This window comes from Achroia grisella, unplaced genomic scaffold (assembly GCF_030625045.1).
Source record: "Achroia grisella isolate CSIRO2021 unplaced genomic scaffold, CSIRO_AGI_Agris_v1 utg516, whole genome shotgun sequence".
NCBI classification, from domain to species: domain Eukaryota; kingdom Metazoa; phylum Arthropoda; class Insecta; order Lepidoptera; family Pyralidae; genus Achroia; species Achroia grisella.
Window position 1 is genome coordinate 1943020 of NW_026712909.1, and position 19834 is coordinate 1962853.

At 31.9% G+C, this 19834-nt stretch overlaps 4 protein-coding genes across 6 annotated transcripts; 2 read left to right on the forward strand and 2 right to left on the reverse strand.

Moving 5' to 3' along the window:
* Nucleotides 1-370: 370 nt before the first annotated feature.
* On the reverse strand, nt 371-14288 carry LOC131847135 (V-type proton ATPase subunit H). 2 transcript variants are annotated; one of them, XM_059196601.1, is made up of 11 exons: nt 14226-14288; nt 12061-12084; nt 11681-11762; nt 11418-11598; nt 11121-11336; nt 5517-5651; nt 5005-5190; nt 4519-4706; nt 3812-4000; nt 3260-3373; nt 371-1040 (listed from the first exon to the last, which is right to left on the reverse strand). In XM_059196601.1, the coding sequence occupies exons 1-11, from the start codon at nt 14263-14265 to the stop codon at nt 965-967; spliced, it is 1431 nt and encodes a 476-aa protein (XP_059052584.1). In that variant the 5' UTR covers nt 14266-14288; the 3' UTR covers nt 371-964. The 2 variants fall into 2 exon arrangements, with proteins under 2 accessions (XP_059052584.1, XP_059052585.1); XM_059196602.1 differs by lacking the exons at nt 12061-12084; nt 14226-14288 and adding an exon at nt 11843-12022 and having other exon boundaries at nt 372-1040.
* Nucleotides 13950-15943, forward strand: LOC131847136 (tRNA-splicing endonuclease subunit Sen2). Of its 2 annotated transcripts, none has more exons than XM_059196603.1 (4): nt 13950-14170; nt 14341-15234; nt 15475-15608; nt 15723-15943. In XM_059196603.1, the coding sequence occupies exons 2-4, from the start codon at nt 14433-14435 to the stop codon at nt 15852-15854; spliced, it is 1068 nt and encodes a 355-aa protein (XP_059052586.1). In that variant the 5' UTR covers nt 13950-14170; nt 14341-14432; the 3' UTR covers nt 15855-15943. The 2 variants fall into 2 exon arrangements, with proteins under 2 accessions (XP_059052586.1, XP_059052587.1); XM_059196604.1 differs by having other exon boundaries at nt 14341-15225.
* LOC131847137 (COX assembly mitochondrial protein homolog) lies at nt 15859-16748 on the reverse strand. The gene is made up of 2 exons (XM_059196606.1): nt 16569-16748; nt 15859-16261 (listed from the first exon to the last, which is right to left on the reverse strand). Exons 1-2 carry the CDS (start codon nt 16624-16626, stop codon nt 15963-15965), a joined length of 357 nt encoding a protein of 118 aa, XP_059052589.1. The 5' UTR covers nt 16627-16748; the 3' UTR covers nt 15859-15962.
* A 341-nt stretch (nt 16749-17089) lies between these two features.
* On the forward strand, nt 17090-19832 carry LOC131847196 (26S proteasome non-ATPase regulatory subunit 14). The gene is made up of 4 exons (XM_059196684.1): nt 17090-17257; nt 17389-17590; nt 18283-18439; nt 19074-19832. The coding sequence occupies exons 2-4, from the start codon at nt 17413-17415 to the stop codon at nt 19672-19674; spliced, it is 936 nt and encodes a 311-aa protein (XP_059052667.1). The 5' UTR covers nt 17090-17257; nt 17389-17412; the 3' UTR covers nt 19675-19832.
* The last annotated feature ends 2 nt before the right edge of the window (nt 19833-19834 follow it).

The following is a 19834-nucleotide window of genomic DNA, read 5'->3' on the forward strand; positions in this document are numbered from 1 at the left end:
AAATACGGTGATACAAATCAAAACAGCGCCATTTATGAAAGTATTTTGGAAACAATAAGCCCCAATTACCAATGATTAAATTGTAATCAAATACAGGGCAATAACGAAATGAGTAAATATATGAAAATTACTTTTCAAAACGCATTATTTCATTTTAACATCTATATATTTTTAAAAATAGATTAAACCTTTTTGAAAACATAGTTTTGGGTTTTAAACGAATGCAAAACAATGTTGAATTCCATTCGATACCAATGTCGCCATCTAAATCCGTTTTTCGAACTAAAAATGGCTACTATGCCATTGTTCCCCACTGACAATACCATCGGACATTATTAAATGAAAATTATGTTGAACTTCTGGGAAACGAAATATACAAATATACTATTATATAAGCTTTATTCACAATGTTGAAGTAACAAGATTACTAAGAAATATTTGTAACTAAACTACAATTTTAGTAGGTGTTACATTCCTACAGGTTGTTTTCATAAACTCTATAATTTAAAACAAAAACTTCTAGCACAATTTGAGTTACTATTAATAATACATTCATATTTAGTATTGGTTTAAACGAACATTACAGGGTTGGGACTTCTTGATGCTGCTTGATGCTTGATGAACATAAATAGATTTTTGGATGATATATTTACAAAAAAAAATTAATATTGTATTAACAAAGGTTTATATTTAAACTACTAAAGGAATTTAGTTTGATCCCAATAAGTGTATTAGAGGAATAATAAATAAATACAATTGAACTACAATATGATGAAGATTCATGGCAAATATGAAATTGTAACACACTATGTACACATGTCTATAATTTGAAGCAAATAGTTAATATGTCTATAGCATTAAATATCTTCATAACAGCGAGCCCAACAACAACAACACCCTTTCATCTATAATAACACATATTGCATATTCCATTTATATATGTATATAATAATATTTAAATAAATTAAGCTTTAGCTCCAACAACAGTGCCCGCCTGTTTGTCGATTTGTTCCTTTTCAAGTTGCTTGCCGAGGTATTCCCTGAAATAAATAATAATTATTATATACAATAATATGTTGACATTTATACTAGATGGGTATCTGGTAGATATCTAGCAAGATGAAGACACCCGGCAATAATTGTCTGTGGTAATTAAACATAACAAATTGGTTATATTCCTCTATATATTTCTTTAAAAAAAATCAGAAATTTAATTATTATTTGCATTTACAGAACTCCAACAGCAAACATTTATGTATTTTTTAAAAATCTTGATATTTTATTAAATAAATTAAAAAATAAATCATCTAAAATAATATTATGTGGTGACTGGAATATTGATCTCCTCAAGCAGAATAAACATACAGAGATCATTACAAGTATATTACAAAATTATAATATTAAAATGAATATACTATCTCCTACAAGAAAAAGTGCATGTATTGACATAATAGCATCAAACATACATGGAGCCAGTGGGCAAACTGACGAATTGGCACTCTCTGACCATAATACAGCACAAATCCTGTCATTCCATAATAGACTTTACAAGGGACTCCATACGTGGTATGAATTTAGAAGAGATTTTAACAGAGAGAACATATATAAATTTTTTGAGTGTATAAAAAATATCTCTTTCTCTGAGGTATTTGATAAATCAGAAGTAAATGACTCGTTTAATGAATTTCATGACCTTGTAATATTATTATACAATCTATGCTTTCCATTGATTAAAATTAAATTAAGTAATAAAATGACTCAGTCACCATGGATTACTAGGGGTATTAGGAAAAGCTGCTATAAAAAACGCAAACTTTATTACAGATATATAAAATCTAAACCATATAATAAATCAAACAACAAGGGGAGGGGTATATCAGGGGAATTTCATTGGATTGGTTTAGAAGCTACCTACAAGACAGAAGTCAATATACCGAATTAATGAGTATGCAAAAAAATGTAAGAGAATCAGTACACTCTCAGTTTAAATTTAATAGAAATGGAGTTCCTCAGGGAAGTATTCTGGGCCCATTACTTTTCCTACTTTATATAAATGACTTGCCAGACTATGTTGACCAAAAGTGTATTCTGTTTGCAGATGATTGTACATTACTATGTAAGTGTACAAATTTAGCTACATTTAATAAAGATATTAATAGTGTATTGGATAGAGTTATACTATGGCTAAATAAAAATAACTTGAAAATTAATCTACAAAAGACTAAATGCATTCATTGCAAGACATACTCTAGCCCAAAAATTGACTTAAATATATTGCATGATGGAACAAAAATAGACAAAGTGGACTCTACTAAATTTTTAGAAATTACACTAGACGAAAACTTGAATTGGAAAAAACATGTTGACAATATTTGCAAAAAAATTAATAGATTTGTATTTGCATTGTTCAGACTCCGACAAGTGGGCACTTTACAAACTGCGCTCAATGCGTATCATGGGTTTGTTTCTTCGGTATTGCGTTATGGATTGCTAATCTGGGGCAACTCATGTGACATAGATAGAGCTTTTAAAGCTCAAAAAAAATGTATTAGAGCCCTTTGCAATGTCGGATGCAGAGAATCATGTAGACCTTTATTTAAGAAACTTGGTATTCTTCCGTTGCCTTGTATGTATATACTTGATATCTGCACGTTTGTGAAACAACATCCAAACTTGTTTAAAACACATGATCAGATAAAGGACTGTCTCAGATCACAGAGAAGAAATAAAATATTGGTACCAAAGAGCAATTTGACGCTTTACCAAAGGAATGTATCATTTATGGCACAAAAAATTTTTAATAAATTACCACCGGACTTGAGGAAAATGCCCTTAAATAAATTAAAAAATCGATTATATTACTGGTTACTGGACAAGTGTTTTTATGACATCAAAGAATATTTATCTGATGATTGTTGACTTTTTTTTTTATTACTATACAATTAGAATGGTACATAAGACATTAATTTTAAATTATAATATTATAGATTATTCCATTTTAATATACCTAAAATTTGCATACCCGTAAATTGGGGCAATTAAACAGTTGCCAATAATATTATTACCTGGACATATTACCGAATATCTAACTGTATAATACGCAAATAAATAAATTTCATTTCATTTACCTGGCTATGCATTGCCATGCAATGCAATTCTATACTATTGAAGACATTGTTAATAATATCTGACAGCGACCATTTTATTTCGGCTATATTGCTAGCCAGTTTTCTATATCCAGTAAAATAAAGTAGCTTACCAGTTGTGAACCATAAGTTTCTGGACAGCTAAAAGGGCCTCATACCGCACGTTGGGGTCGTCATGGCTTAGGAGGTGCATTACACGCTGCTTGCCACCCAGCTGTTCAATGATGCTGCAATACATATCAATACATTGTGTAATAAAATAGAACAATTCTACTAACTCAATTGGATGGGTGTGTGTGGGTAACTCCATGAAAGCAGTATATAGGTTTGAACTGAACACCTTAGTTCTATCTATGAAAAACACTTCCGATATCATGTCGTCAAATGACTCCTATTAAGTGTGACTAATGTGTATAGATGATGATTGTTCACACCAAAATCATTATCCTCTAGAATATCTTAAAGTTACATGATATATTACTTATGTATACTGTACCCAATACCCATAAGGTATTTGAGTTCATATCTAAGATCATTCAGATTTCGTCCATTGTTTACATTACGTCAAAAATTAAAGCAGACTAGTAGTTTCATTATTCAGAACTCGCTTGTCATATAAGGCATAGAATTAAAAAAGCTTTATAAGTTGGCAAAGATATACATACTGCTTGCCACGTGGGTAATGTCGCACATACTCTCCGACGTCATAGCAGGCAACGGCGAGCACAACTGGGTCTGGGCTCTTCTCTAACAGATGGACCAGCGTGCGGAGCAACTCTTGTCCGCGCTCGTTCAGCCTCGCTGCGTTCTCACGCCAGAACTTAGCAGATTTATGGACCGGTGACCACTCCAGGCTGAATAATACCAATATTATATTTTATTATCCGTATATATCGACTTCTACTATTTATAGGGTATTTTGTGCTACGCAATAATTTTTTTTAAGGTTTTAGCAAAAAAAAACGTTTTAAATGCTTAGGAGCAACTTGCGTCCTAGAGCCTATAACATCATCGAAACTCTTTAAAAGAAATAAGTTATAACTTTTAAGTCTATGTTTAAATATGATACAAGTATAGTTGTAAAGATATAGTCAAACTGAGGACAATGTCTACGCAACTGCAATTAAATGACCATTACAGTATATAATATAATATTATAATAATAAAGACAAAACTATCGAAGGAAATACTTGCATACTACATCCCTTTTCGCTAGTTTGTCGGCAGCGTCGTTATTATATGATCTACTGGATGATTATTCCATTGTATAGGGATACATTACCCATTGTCAATTAATGGCACTCGATTATCAATTTATATGAGGTGGTATTACTAAGAAGGTAAGATAGTGATAAAGTTTACAGATACTGACCGTCCACTCTTAACTTCAGTAGCGTACTGATCGAAAGAGCTCAAATCCTGTACAGAAGCTTGCAAGCGTTCATTTAAGAACTCAACATCATTCATTATATCTTCGTCATCTGAGCGCTTCTGTTCCAGAATGGACAGTTGCTTCAGAACCTTGCACTGTACCATGGCAATACAATGTTCTTTGGCCACCTAACAAAGAAAAATAGGAATAAATAAAAACAATGTATTAGACATATTAGTCTTTTCCATTCTAATTAAATATGCATTGAAAATTGTCAAACAAGATGAAGTAAGCAGAGAGACTTTTAACTATAGACCTCATGCTCAACACAATACTGGACAAGCCTTCATTTCCCTGAATATATTTGTGTTCAAAAGGCCCAAACCTTCCATAGTATGTCAGAGTAATTTTTGTTTAATAGTATTTCCATCACTGGAGAATTTTGGATTTCTAGTAAGCAAACCACTATGAGATGACAAAAAATACCTGGTGATCATCAGGTTTTTCAATCAAATTCCTGAAAACGGCAAGGACGATGCGAGTGACCTTCTCCTTAACAGAGTCACTCAGAATATCAGCCAATATTGGGATGGCATTGAACTTGTTCATCTTTTCAGCAAGTAGTGGATTGAAAGTTAGCACCCACAAGCAAAACACGAGTTGATATTGCACCTGAAGTAAATAAAATATTGTTAGTTTTATTGCTGTGTCACACCAAATTGTATAATTGTTTTAGTTTATCTAGGTTCGGCTCAAAATTGGAAACAGGTAATTATTTTCAGTAGTAATTATGATAATGATTAAGACATGAACCAAAACCAAGACTATATCGTTTAGTATATATATATATACGACAAGTATTCTTTTAGCTGTATTATAAAGATGGTAGTTCTCTTTATATGCATATTACTTGAATCATCATCATCTCAGACCGGAAGACGTTCACTGCTGAACAAACTATTATATTACTTGGATATAATCATGTATTTCAAAGTTACCTGGAAGTTGACCCTGGATGCAAGAATCGAAAGCAGAGTAGAAATTCCGTCAACCGAAAGGAATGCGAAGCGGTACTCGTCGATACGCAGCATCATTTGTAGACAACGAGCCACAGATTGGATGTAGTCATTGTTCTGTAGAACATAAAATATTGTTGTTACTATTTATAGATCATGGACTACCACATACATGTAGGACTTAAAAGAATTAATATATAGGCAAATAATTAAGCACAACATTAGGTTTTTTGACAATTGTGAGATTATGAAGGCACAAAACAGATGTGTCCTTATTTTTTGGCATGAGATATTTCAAGTAGTGTCTATTTATTTTATTGTTTTTAAATTTAATATTATTTTAGTGCGATATACGGAAGTTAAAGTTACATAGATATTGTCATCCTAAACAAATTACTGGTATTATGGGATAGAGAAGAATTAGACAAATTTATTGTGTTCAATTAATACACTCGGGTCCAGTGGGTGAAGTCGCGTTGATAATTACTATTGTTGTAATGATGATCTAACTGACTCTGAAAACAAAATATCATATAATAAAACTTACATGGTTTTGTTTTTTTTTTTTGTATAATGCCTTACCACACATTCGACGGTATATAGTTAAGCCTACAGTCAGAAGTATTTATGAATACAGAAGATTATATAAAAGTTAACCAGATAATAAGATATTCAACAATTAGGGAAATAATTAAAGAATATATATACTTACATAACACAAGTTAAGCTTCATTTTAAACATATAAGTAACAACAATAAATTTAAGAGATACATTTCTACAATAGTAGGCAATTTATATTTCAGAAAGCAAATTATTTAATGCATTGCTGAATTTTATGAAGCGTGACATTCTCAATATCTACATTATTTAGTAAAATTAAGCATGGTTATTGTCATTAATCAGAAAATCATTGTAACATGCGTTAGTTACATTGTCTATACTTATTAATATTAGTCATTTGTTGTTACTACCTTCATTAGCATCAGTCATGTGACATCTACACAGAGTGTACCTTATACAAGCCCGGTGGTAATTCCTCTGGCTTCATTTCATCAAAAGCACTGTAAAGACTGGAGTATTTCTCCTGAGCAGCATCAGGTTTCTTTTCTTCCTTGTCCTTGTGATGTTTGTGCGGTTTATCAGAGAAATTGTGTTTCTCATGTTCCAACATAACCTGCTCGGCATGCTCTAAGTCGGCAGACATTTTCTCCGCCTTACCAGAAAACAAACCTCTCAATGACAGTACAATCACGCAATCAAGGTCCCAATGATGCGTGATACTTTGCACATAATGCTCACAACAACATGTTATGTATCAGTAGTGGTTTAGACACATAATGGATTATGTTATTTAGCTGATACATACACTGTAGAGCTTAAAAAGCATATGCCACTATGCCTGTGTTACAGCAATAATATTCAGAAGAACATTTTGTTTCTGCCAATTTATTTCGAATTTTACACCTATTTCTCATATAACTTAATGTAAGTGTAAAATTATCTACTTATCTTTTATCAAGTAATCTAACACATGGATTATTAAACCTACATAGAAATGCCATTTTTGAGATTAGCGACAATAGTGAAATTAACAGTGTACGAAAATTATTTATTATTTCACAAAATGTTTATAATACAAGTATGGTAAGTGGAGACACACATTTGACATTTAGTTATAATTATTTTATTTGTGGATTAACTTAAGAGGCCTTTCACATTTTTTGGCATAAAAGCGGGGTCTTAGGGGTTCTGGTTCTAAGAAATTAAGAGTCGGATATACATTTTGATTCCTGAATTATATAGATAGATATCTAATCTTAAAAACAACATCTTTGAAATGTTAATTTTCTCTTTATTAGTCTTCCTAATTTCTAAAATAGTTTATTCAAAAACGCTAAGAGACAGAAGTTTGGGGTCGTCGTTCATTAATAAACAAACATAAATTGATATGATATCTTTACTAATCATTTCTAATTTTCTCATAAATACAACGAAATTTTTGAACGAAAAAAACATAATAATACAGTTAATATACTTAAAACTTGTAAATTAGAAATATAAAAAAAAATATAAGTTTCTAAGAAAAAAATAAACAATAATTATAATTTAAAATTGTATAAATTCCGTTGCGCCAAAAGTAAATTCTCAGTGCTGCGCTAGCGCTCGTCGAGGTAGGACCTATGCTAATTTTTACGACACCGCTACGATAAGACATTCGTAAACATTTGTCAGTGAACATTAGTATAGTGCGACTAAACAATTTTGATAATTTAAGTAATATTTAATTAATTTTGCTAATACATACTTATTTCTACGAATATTAATTTAAAGTTGTTATATATATATATATATATATATATATATATATTTTAGCATGCCAAGACAAAAGTACAGTTATGTTACAAATAAAACCTACCTACTCTGCTGCACTATGAACAGCACAAGAGCGTGGTATTTCGTCACACTAATGGCAATTAATTGTTAATATTAAAAAAAAACATTTTAGTATTTTTAAAAAGAACGCTTAACTAAGAGAAAAATGTAAACGAATTTTACTTTATGTTTATTTTGTAGTTTTTTCTAAATTAAAATAGGTTATTGTTTATAAAAATACCATTATTATTTTTACGTACATTTGTCTTGTGTTATATTATCTAGTATGCAATGTGGATTGTAAATAAATTACCAAATTATATATAAATTATATTCCCTAATGTTTAGAGATATTTTATCCAAATTACTTTATTTTATTTTACACAATACAGATATTTCTAAATTCAAGCCATTGTGTTATTTGGGTGAAAAGTCATCAACTTTATAAATGTTTTTATTTAGAGACTAGCTTGCAGCTCGCGGCTTCGCCCGCGTGAACATGGGATATATAGGTTATCGCGCGTTTAAAGATCCGTGTACAGTATTGGGACGTTATATATAAACCTTCCTCGTGAGTCTATCTATTCTGTCTGTTAAATAACAACGAATCAAAATCTGCGTAGTTTTTTAAGATCAAAACATACATAGATCTATTACATGTGTAGAAGATATTTTAACCGGAAATTGAAGCCGTTAAAATGGTATTGACAGATCAGTTGGAATCATCGGTATTCTTGGTATATGAGCTGGTTGCCCAGGTAACGTACCGGTTATAATGGTCTACAATTAAATTGTCTTTCAATTCTTTAGTAAGCAATATATCCAATGGGACGCCATTGCACATGTTCAGCGGGCTTAAATTTCATGATTGGATCATGCTTTTGAGAAATTCCTTCCTCAAGTTTGAGCAGTTAGTGTAGGAAATCACTATCTGTGCTTCCATAAAAATGAGCTCTCATATTTGTCAGTAGTTTCAAACTTTCAATTAAAGTCCTTAAGGGAGACGATGTTAATGACACAGAGAGTCTTTCAGAAATCTCCAGTAAAAACTATAAAAGTAATCCCGCTAATGAGAGCAGAGGTGTTTCTAAGGTTCTCTATAGCTCATGGTGATTTCATTTCATTTATCAAGAATCAAGAATCGGCCAACCAAGAACGTGAAGCTGCAATATTAGCGAATATCTTGCGGCGACGTCAATGATGCAGGAACAGTAATGATAGCAGTTGAACCTCTTTTTATACAACTTAGAATGAACTAAACAAACAAGCTGACGGCTCCCCTGATGGAAAGGGGTAACCGTCGCCTATAGACATGAGCAGTACCTGACATGTTCATATCCCCATATTGTTTCCCCCATGATCCCCCCATGCGTTGCCATTCCTGAGAACTCGGGTGTTATTCCCCTGTACCCTGTAAATTCATTGCCATATATATACACAGATAGTATATATAGATAGATAGTATATCCTGAGAAAGGTCATAGACTACTTTATAGTGCGAAAAAAGGGTTGTAAGGGATTGAAAGCGGAGATGAAAGGTTGTATAAAAGTATCGTCATTGTTTAAGTGAAACAATGAAACTTTTTTGGGTTATAATCAAAATATATTTCGTTTATTTGGTCAATTTCATTATACCACGCTGACGAAGTCGTGGACACAACTAATATACATATAAGGATGGGACCTTTAAATCGAAACAAAGCCATGAAAACACAACTATTATATATAAATAAAATAATTATTTGACTAAGTTTAATATTTAGAACAAGTGAATATGGCAATAATGTATCCGACTCTTATAATAAATTATATTGTACTTATTAATAAATAAATTGAATTATTATATAAGAGGAATTAATTAGTAAATTTATGTTATAATAATTTCATCTCCCTGTCTTTATCCCAATTATTTGGTACTCATATTACTTAAGGTTTTGGCTTTTACTTGTACAATCGGCCAGCATCCTGACATCAACCCTCTAGGAATAATATAATAAAAATTTATGGTCATTATTAGCACTTTGATAATTAATATAAATCACGTTATTTAAAAAAATCCAATAAGTACGTTAGTTACTCAGTTAAGTAAAAAAATATCACATAATTAATTAAAATATTACAAGGATCAAAATGGTTCATACTAAATCCACACCGATTGAGCTACACGTTTATTTGCGTCTGTGTGCGTGTATTACTGTGTGTGTGCGTAAATCCATGCGATTAAACCTAAAGTTGAGCGGCATCATTTTGTAATAGGCCTCTTAAGAACTCTTATAAAGTATAGAGTAGTAAACCCAAATACTATAAATAATAGAATAGTCATACTGTATTCTAAATGGTGTATCTGGAGGCATTATCAATTGTCAATAGCATGGTGTATACAATGCCTTTGCCATTTTGATCAGTATAATTGAATATTACAGTCCTCAACTAAATTAAGAAGAATGATGATGATCTTGGTGGTCTAGTGGTTTAACACACAGGCTTCCGATTGTTGTAGGTTAAATACAAATATCTATTTGTATCCCAGAGTATATGTACACTCATATAGTATATATGTAAAAAACACCCAAACACAAAAAAAAAACAAACTCAAATACAAGCATGTATACATGCTTGTATTTGAATTGTTTTCTTTTCTATGTATATTATCTATGATTGACAAAAATAACATGTATCTAGTATTTATATCTGTTAACTAATATCTATATCATAAATTCAGTTTTATTTGGGACTAGAGGACACTATATGAACTGTCCGGCAATATTTATTTATTTAACTAAATGATAAATACAGAAGTTGGCGATGAATGAAGAGAATATACTTATTTGTTTTTACAGTTTATAAAAATAATATCTATTTTATCCAAGGTCCAAACACTGAATGATCATGTTAGTAATTAGTATTATTCAAAACAATTGTATAGTAACCATGCGAAATTACTCATGCAATATGTATAATGGATGTAAAAATATGTTTCTAATTTCAAATTTATGAATTATTTTGTGAGTTAGAACAGTCAGCAAAGCATTATACTGTAGTTATAGTATCATGAATCTCATATCAAACTAAAATTATAAAAAGAAGATATCAAATATTAAACATGCTTTAAAATACAAACTCTTCCATTCATGCATAAATATACTTAAAAACCAATCAAAATTTAAAACAAATTGAAACTATTAATAGAAAATGAAATTTAAAGGACTTACATTCATTTTAAGTTGGTCCTTGAGCCAGGAAAGGTAGAATTGCAGGTCACTTTTCTCCATGAGCTGGGGATGCCAGCATGCCAATTTAGCAATGATGCGGGCAGTCATATGCTGTACAAACTCGTCTTGACGATTCAGCAGGTTCAGGAATGGTTGCCAGATGTTACCTGATGAATGCTTTGTTTCACGAAAAATTTTAACTCTAGACTTGTCTTCCTGAAAATGAAAGAAATATTTTAGCAAGTCACTGCAATATTGTTCCTTGTTTTCTACTATCATCAATATAAGAACACTTACAGACAGAATATCATCAATCAAAACAAGGATGTACTGGATTGTATGATCTTTGCTGATATGGGTCAAGAGGTTCAGAAAGACATCAGCACAACCTTCAGGGTTTTTATCTGGCAAGTCCTTCTGACCTCTCTGGTCCAGGTTCACGATGAAATCATGGTCCCGTTGGGTGATCATTTGGGACCTGTTTAACGGAAACAATTAAGCCTTAAGTATCTTTGTATTATGGACGATACGAATACTACCAAGCTTTTCTAATTACTTACTGGAGGTAAGACTGCCAGTTAATCTGGGATTGGCGGATTTCACTCGCTCTGATTTGCAAAACGCTGGTGGCTGCAATCATATCTGAAAATCATAGCAATAATGCAGTAAGCCTGATGGTTGTGGAAAACAAAATACGTACCTATGAGAAAATGAATTATTACCAATTTTGTCATCACCAATAAGTTTGCTAACATTCTCTTCACTAATGTTAGCCATTTTGGCTATAATTGTGAATTACTACAGATTTAACTAGAATATTCTTTGTAGAATTTATAATTTCAGAAAAATCGAAAATCCGCGAAAAAACTCTCAGGTGAGTGGTCTTGTGACTACATAAAATGAACTTAGCACTACTTCTAAGTATTAATTATGTTCTTACCTTCTCTTATGAATACACTTTTCACTAAAACAGAAAGAGAAAGAGTTATTAATCATTATATTGTCCACACTGCAAAAATTACCAATTTAGACAACATTAAAAAATTTTGTTCGTTTAGAAATAAGGTGGATTTTTCGAATGGACCAATTATTCCCTATACATACGTAAACTTTGGATTTTCTTTGTAATATATTACAAATTATTATTTTATATTTATTGGGATCAATAATAAAATATCTAATATTTTTCTACGTTGAATTTGTTTTTACTATTAATTATTATATATCGAAATTGCCCTCGTACGGAATACTCCAGAGATTATGCAATTGGTCGCTAGTTTTTTGTCTGGTAAATGCATGAAACCATGGTCGACGGCGACGGTAGTTGCTGACAGTTGCTCCGATAGTGGAGATATTAACGCTAACGTCCTGCAAGGCTCCGTTCTGTTAGAACAAGGTTTGCAATGATGACTAGACTGGCTGGTATAGCAGACGAAGCATGTTTGAATATTTGAAAAGAGTGTGTTCTGTCATCTTGTCTGTCGTCGTATTGGTGTATCCGTATAACTTATCTATATTATTGTATTAAATTTGGTTTTATATTATTTATCTTGTTTAGAAATATATTTTGTTGTTGTTTCTACGTTGTTTACTTGGATACCACTATAGTTACTCTGTTAAAGTGAGAAGTTCAGAGGTAACTTCCCTCACACGTTCTCTCTCTGACACTGTTTTTGCTGCATATCAATGATCTGTTAACCACAGTTAACATTTATTGTTATGCGGCTGATAGTACTGGGGACACATTTAACACGGACCGTGCTAATGTTAGCCTCTTCCCGTTGTGTAGTCAAACTACGAACAGCTTGTGTCTGAAATCGAGAGTACTCTCAGCAGTCTTCGACTGGGGGCGACTGAACTTAGTTCAATTCAACCCTACCAAGACACAAGCCTGCGCGTTCACCGCTAAGAAAATCTCTTTTGCTAAGGTTCCGCAAATCCAGAATGGACGTGCATTACCATCTCTAAGAGTATTGGGATCCGCAGTCACGTCAAGGTGAAGATGGGGTCCAAAAAGCTCGGCGTGCTCAATAGAGCGAGGCGGTACTTCACTGGGGACAAGAGACTCCTTTTGTATGAGTCACAGGTTCGGTCATACATGCTACATACTGCTCTTATCTTTCAGCACCTGGATACGACTCGACTGACTCGGTTCAAAGACTTGCTATGAGAATTGTCGATGATCCCAATCTCTTAAACGGTATCGAACCACTTAGCTTGAGGTGGGACTTCGCATTGCTTTGTGTGTACTACCGAATATACAAAGGACCGTGTTCTGAATAATTGTTTGACATAATACCCACGCCTACCTTTTACCATCGCACCGCTCGCCACACGCTAAAATCTAAGTGGTCACTGACAGTACGGTTTCAGAGGAGCTTCCTCCCGCGCACCTATACTTAGATTGTGGAATGCACTACCTGCCGAGGTTTTCTAGAGAGACTACAGCATGGGGTTTTTCAAGAAGGGAATATTAAGGTTTCTTAAGGGTTGGCAACGCACACGTGACACCCCTGGTGTTTCTGGCGTTCATAGACTACTGTTTGCCACCTACGTGGTATAAAAAAATAAGTAGCTACTATTACTGTTTAAACTTATATTTTAATGTTATTAAAACATGTAAAATATTATTTCGGCATTAATTGTTCTCTAATTCAATGTTGTAATCCAATACACATGGAAAACGAATCGAATTAATGTTAAATATTCGGACAAAATCACAGAACCATACACGATTACCGGTAAACTCGATAGCTTTCCCTGTCAAGTGGTTGTTTGAAAAGTCAAACAACTGACAGTGACATTAATATGTTCTGTTGATAGTGTTGATCTGTCATCCTAACCTACAATTTCAAATTTGCTTTTATTTATGTAGATCTTAACATTAGTAACTTATTTGAATATTTTACTCTTTATACCAATTATTCTTTTATAACAGTTTTGATATAATGTACCTCTACTCTTAAGTTAATACAATCAAGTATTCATGAACTCCCACTATGGACCTAGCTACAAAAAAATAAGTTAGTGTAATAATGGGCAAAACTTAGGTAATTATTCTGGCAGTAGGGTTACATTACAATTTTTATTCATCAAATTACGTACTGCTGTATGTTTCTTCAATTCCCAGATTCTTTTCTTCCATGTCTAATAAAAAAATATTAATTTTTAAACACTAGGCGCTAATCATAGTAATTTGTTTATTATTATTTTGTTACAGATTTATAATTTGCACTCTTTTCTTTTGTAAAATCAACGGAGTGTCACACAAGCCGTAAATAAATTTGGCAAGTTGCCAGTTCTTTTGTCATAATGACTACTTTGCAATCACAAGATGATTGTCAAAGTAATGAGTCAAATAAGTCATTTCCCATAACAATAGATTCATCGCGATTTCCTTTGGATAGCACCATGCATATTGTATTTACAGGTTATTTTAATGGCATTGGTGTTGAAATTAGATCTATTCGTGAAATGGCCCTTTTGTATCAAATGGGTTGTTTTGGTAAGGGGACATTCTCCCGGTCTAAACCTAAGATGTACCAAACTGATGGTAGCCCTCAAATAATGCGTAAACGGCAGTTCCTCAAGAGAAATTACTGGTACAAGAAATTTAGTACCACTTCAAACACAATAGAATCCGATTTATTTTTCAAAGATATTGATGAAATTTCTGCAAAAATACTTCAAGATTGTGAAAATAAAAATGTCATCGATTTGGTATCAAGTGATGATGATGATGAAGACATAAGAGATTTTGCAAATTCGCAAATGGATGACTGTAATATTAATGAGAAAGATGATATGGTGGTGGTTGTCGCCAATAGTGATTCTGAAGAGGATGATTATTTTGCTAATTTGAAACCACAATGTTGTCTTAACAAACCACAAGTCCATGAGAAATTAATGTTAACACTACAAGAAGCATTTTTCTTGATATATGGACTAGGATGCTTACAAGTAATTTATTCTGATAAACTTCTGAATGTGGAACAAAGTTTAGAATTATTCACTCAAACTGACAAATATTTTGTGACCAAATATGTTGTCTATCATTATTTTCGATCAAAAGGGTATGTTGTAAAGTCTGGAATCAAATTTGGAGGTGACTACTGTAGGTATTACACATAGTTTTATAGCATGGTGCATATAACAGCTAATATATTGACAATTTTGGAGTCTAATAAATTAGGTGATTTAGTATTTAATTGGATATGTATGTATGTATTTGTTTACCTAGAATTTGTTTCTTACATTGAATTGTAACTATATCTGTATTTCTGCTATATGCCCCATACTGTAATGCTGTAATATGTGTTTTATATACATTTTTAATTCCTGGATATTTTTGCAGTGCTATATAAAGATGGTCCTGGCCTTTCACATGCTGAATTTATAGTAGTTATAAGAAACATACGAGAACAAAATTGTGATTTAAATTGGATTTCAATTTTGGGACATAATAGAATGGCAGTTACTACATTAAAGGTTTGCATATGTAAATTTATATTCACAGTATTACTGCAACCAGTTCAATTACTACTGATGTAATAGAATATTAGTAAATAAATTTTTATTAAAATATTGATACTTTTTTTTCAGAAAGTAATTATTGCAGAAGTTGTGAAACCAAGTAGTGAAACAAAAATAACAGAAGGTTTAAGCAATTACAGTGTGCAAGAGATGATATTAACAAGAAATATTCCAATCACTTTAAATGATGATTTTAATTGAACAGTTCATTTTTATAACAATAAATAATAACATTTTTATGCACTATAATCACTATAACGACTCTTGATTGCATATTTTACTTTTGTAATAACTATATTACATAGTTTTTTAAGCTCTTTTAATGGCTTTCTTGATACCAGTTCTCCTATACTCACTTCTTTCTTTCAAATATTCTTCTGTACATTGTTTTTTGAAATCTTCATTATGGTACCACTTTGTTAGGCAGTCTTTAAGAGATGTGTTTTCTTTTCGACATTTAACTACCATAAAAATGGATGAATCTTTACAACATTTCTCAAATTCTTTTACTTCACTTGGACATTTTTCAATTTTTGCTTTTTCCCGCATAAGCTTTGGTATCATCACTTCTATTTCTACTTTTCTTAAGGTTCTATCTTCAGGGTTACCTAAAACAAAAATGTTTGGGCTACAAATTAATGGTAAATTTAACATGGAATTCATATTCATGCCCCGTCAGCTAGGAGCCCCACCCCCTACCGTTAATGCAACATATAAAATGTTCAATTCATCCATAAAAAATATATTTTATTTGAGCCACCCACAAGACAACCACTGTTTACAAATCTTATTACTTGTAAGAAAATCAATGATAGTCTATGGTTCTATAACGGATAACTGTATGGGTTAATTTTGTTGTAAATACTAGTTAAGTAATATAGATTTACTTAAATAAGAAAAAATCTGTGTAGTTACCTAAACCGTGAGGCCCTTCAGATAATTTTCCCGGTAAAACAGATTTTTCAGACGTCATGATATACTTTTTCTCATAACATATAAATATTTTATTAATCAGCTTATATTATTTTCTTTATTTTGTATCTACAAAAATAATACATGTATTAGGTTATAGAATAATGATGCGATCGAAGCGAAGAACTGAAGACTACCAAAATAAAGTCGAATAAATAAATGACATTTACATTTGACACAGAGTAACACAAACAGCCGCAGACTAGTTAGACATGATATTCATATAGGTTCTTGTATATAAGATATTTATACAGTTACATAGTGTTTTAAAAAATAATCTCATCAAAAACTATTTTGTAAGATTTTAAACTACCTGAAATACTTTCACTCGCATATTTTAAGTTGCGATATAATTAAATTATTCCAAACGGATATATTTGTTATTGACATTATTTAAGAACGCAACAATTCTACTGTTCACCTGTTCAAATAATAACTCGAGAATGAGTTCATAGTGAGCTTGCATTTTCGACAATTTCAACGCAATCTGTCATGTCAGTTCATTCCATTATTCCGGTTTACACTTTTACATTATCTATTTTCTTTTTTAAATACAGTTCCATATTCACGTTAATTTGTTGTTTACTGGTCGTTTCTTTGTAATTAATTCCATAATTATATGTCCTTAAAGTGTAAGTACCTAGTAATAATTTAAAAGAGTCTGTAACAAATAAGTGAATTCTATTTTCTTTATAAACATTGTTTTCCTGCGATACTGAATACTTTTTATTTATAGTCGATGCACAATTTTGCTTTGTTTTAGTGTATAGAATCTAGTTTATAGATTATGGATCGCCTTCTTCGACTTGGTGGTGGCATGACTGGTCTGTCCCAGGCGCCACCTCCTACTGATGCGCCTGTAGTGGATACTGCAGAACAAGTATACATCTCATCCTTGGCTCTCCTAAAAATGTTGAAACACGGCCGTGCCGGAGTACCTATGGAAGTCATGGGCCTCATGTTAGGTAAGAATTAACTACATCCTTGTATCAGTATAGTATTTCAATGATGCCTCAAACTTATGCCATCATGGAATATAATTTTAGTACCAATACATTTGAGTGATGATTTACAAATTTACTTTATTAGTATTTATGAATATTAACCCACAATCACTTTGCTGTGTATGACATTGTCAGCATGCCAGGTCAAATATAAAAATGAATGATGGTTCTTTTCACATTTCACATTTTATTTCTATTTATATAATTATAAAAGACAACAATATGCAACACATTATTGTACTCATATTAATACTTTCAAGTCATGATGTGACCATCAATTGTTTTCAGGCCTAGAAAACCACTCAAGTTTATGTTATAAGATTTTTTACTTATTCAAAAGTTGTCCTTATACTTGTAATATTATATTAATACCTATAATACATTAATTCCCTGTCTGAAATGAAGTGATATATTCTAAATATATAGTTATACCTATATTAAAATCAGTTTATCAAATTTTAAAATATACACACAGTGTGCAATTATGTACATTGCATTATCTATATTTGCCACATCATCATTGGATTTTTAATGTAATGTTAGTTAGTAGTTGTTACATGTGACATTCTATCCCGACAGATAAACTTTCATCTTTATAATATTATTAAGTATGTATTGTATAATGTATGTAATAATAAATTTCAACTTTTCAGGTGAATTTGTTGATGATTATACAGTACGTGTGATTGATGTATTTGCTATGCCCCAAACTGGTACAGGAGTTTCAGTAGAGGCTGTCGACCCTGTATTTCAGGCTAAGATGTTAGATATGCTTAAACAGACTGGTAGACCTGAAATGGTGGTGGGTTGGTGAGTGATAAATGTTTATTTTGTCCTATGAGGCTTTTAACATTTGTGCAGAAAGATATTAAAATGCAAATTCTAATAACAATAATTTTGATTAGAGTTATCAGTCTATTTGGCAATTTGTATGGAACTCATTTGTATCATATAAATGGCAAACAAGCCAAAAAATGTCATGTCATAGACATACACATTCAAAATGGTTAGTCAGTACATTGTAAATTGACCCAATCTCATATATTTACATGTTTAATACATAAGAATGTGTATGATTTACCAACTATCCTATCTAAAATACACAATGGGAGTAATGGGGTCAAATACTCCTATGACAGGTACCTGAATTGATTGATAAAGTCGGTATACTTTTAGTATTGAATTGTTAATTTTGAAGAGAATGAGGATAGATATTTTATTCTTACAACTATTGCTCAATCAAAATTTATGAAAATGTGGAAGTTTCTTAGCAGTACTACATTTTTATAATAACTTTGGGGAAAGCCCCAATATTGTATAGTCTCTGTGTCTGGTTATACCAGTGCATAATTCCTCTGCTATAACATTAAAATCTTTTTGTATATTCCTAAACCTGGAAAGGTTCCAACGGCAAAAGCTCAAACAGCATGTTCTAATTTTGCAGGTATCACTCACATCCAGGGTTTGGATGCTGGCTGTCAGGTGTTGACATAAATACCCAACAGTCATTTGAAGCTTTATCAGAACGAGCAGTAGCTGTTGTTGTTGATCCTATTCAATCAGTTAAGGGTAAAGTTGTCATTGATGCTTTCCGTCTTATCAATCCAAATATGATGGTCCTTGGTCAAGAGCCTAGGCAGACAACATCTAACCTTGGTCATCTCCAGAAACCTTCAGTACAAGCTCTTATCCATGGTCTAAACCGTCATTACTATTCAATCAGCATTAACTACAGAAAGAATGAATTAGAGCAGAAAATGTTGCTAAATCTCCACAAAAAGTCATGGATGGATGGTCTCACATTATCAGATTATAAAGAGCATTGTTCTATTAATGAGACAACTGTCACTGACATGTTAGAGCTAGCTAAGAACTACAACAAGGCTTTGGAAGATGAGGAAAAAATGACACCTGAACAACTAGCTATTAAGAATGTGGGAAAACAAGACCCCAAGAGGCATTTAGAAGAGAAAGTAGATGTATTGATGTCAAACAACATAGTACAATCTCTAGGAGCTATGCTTGACACTATGGTATTCAAATGATTGTGCAAAAGATTTTATATTTTATTACTACAGTTAAGAACAGAGGAAAAAAGTCTCGCAAATCTGTAGTGATTATCCATTCATTCTAGGATACTTATGTACTAATATACTTAGTTGTATCTATTGCAGAATAAAATAATTTCACCTTTTTAATACTATT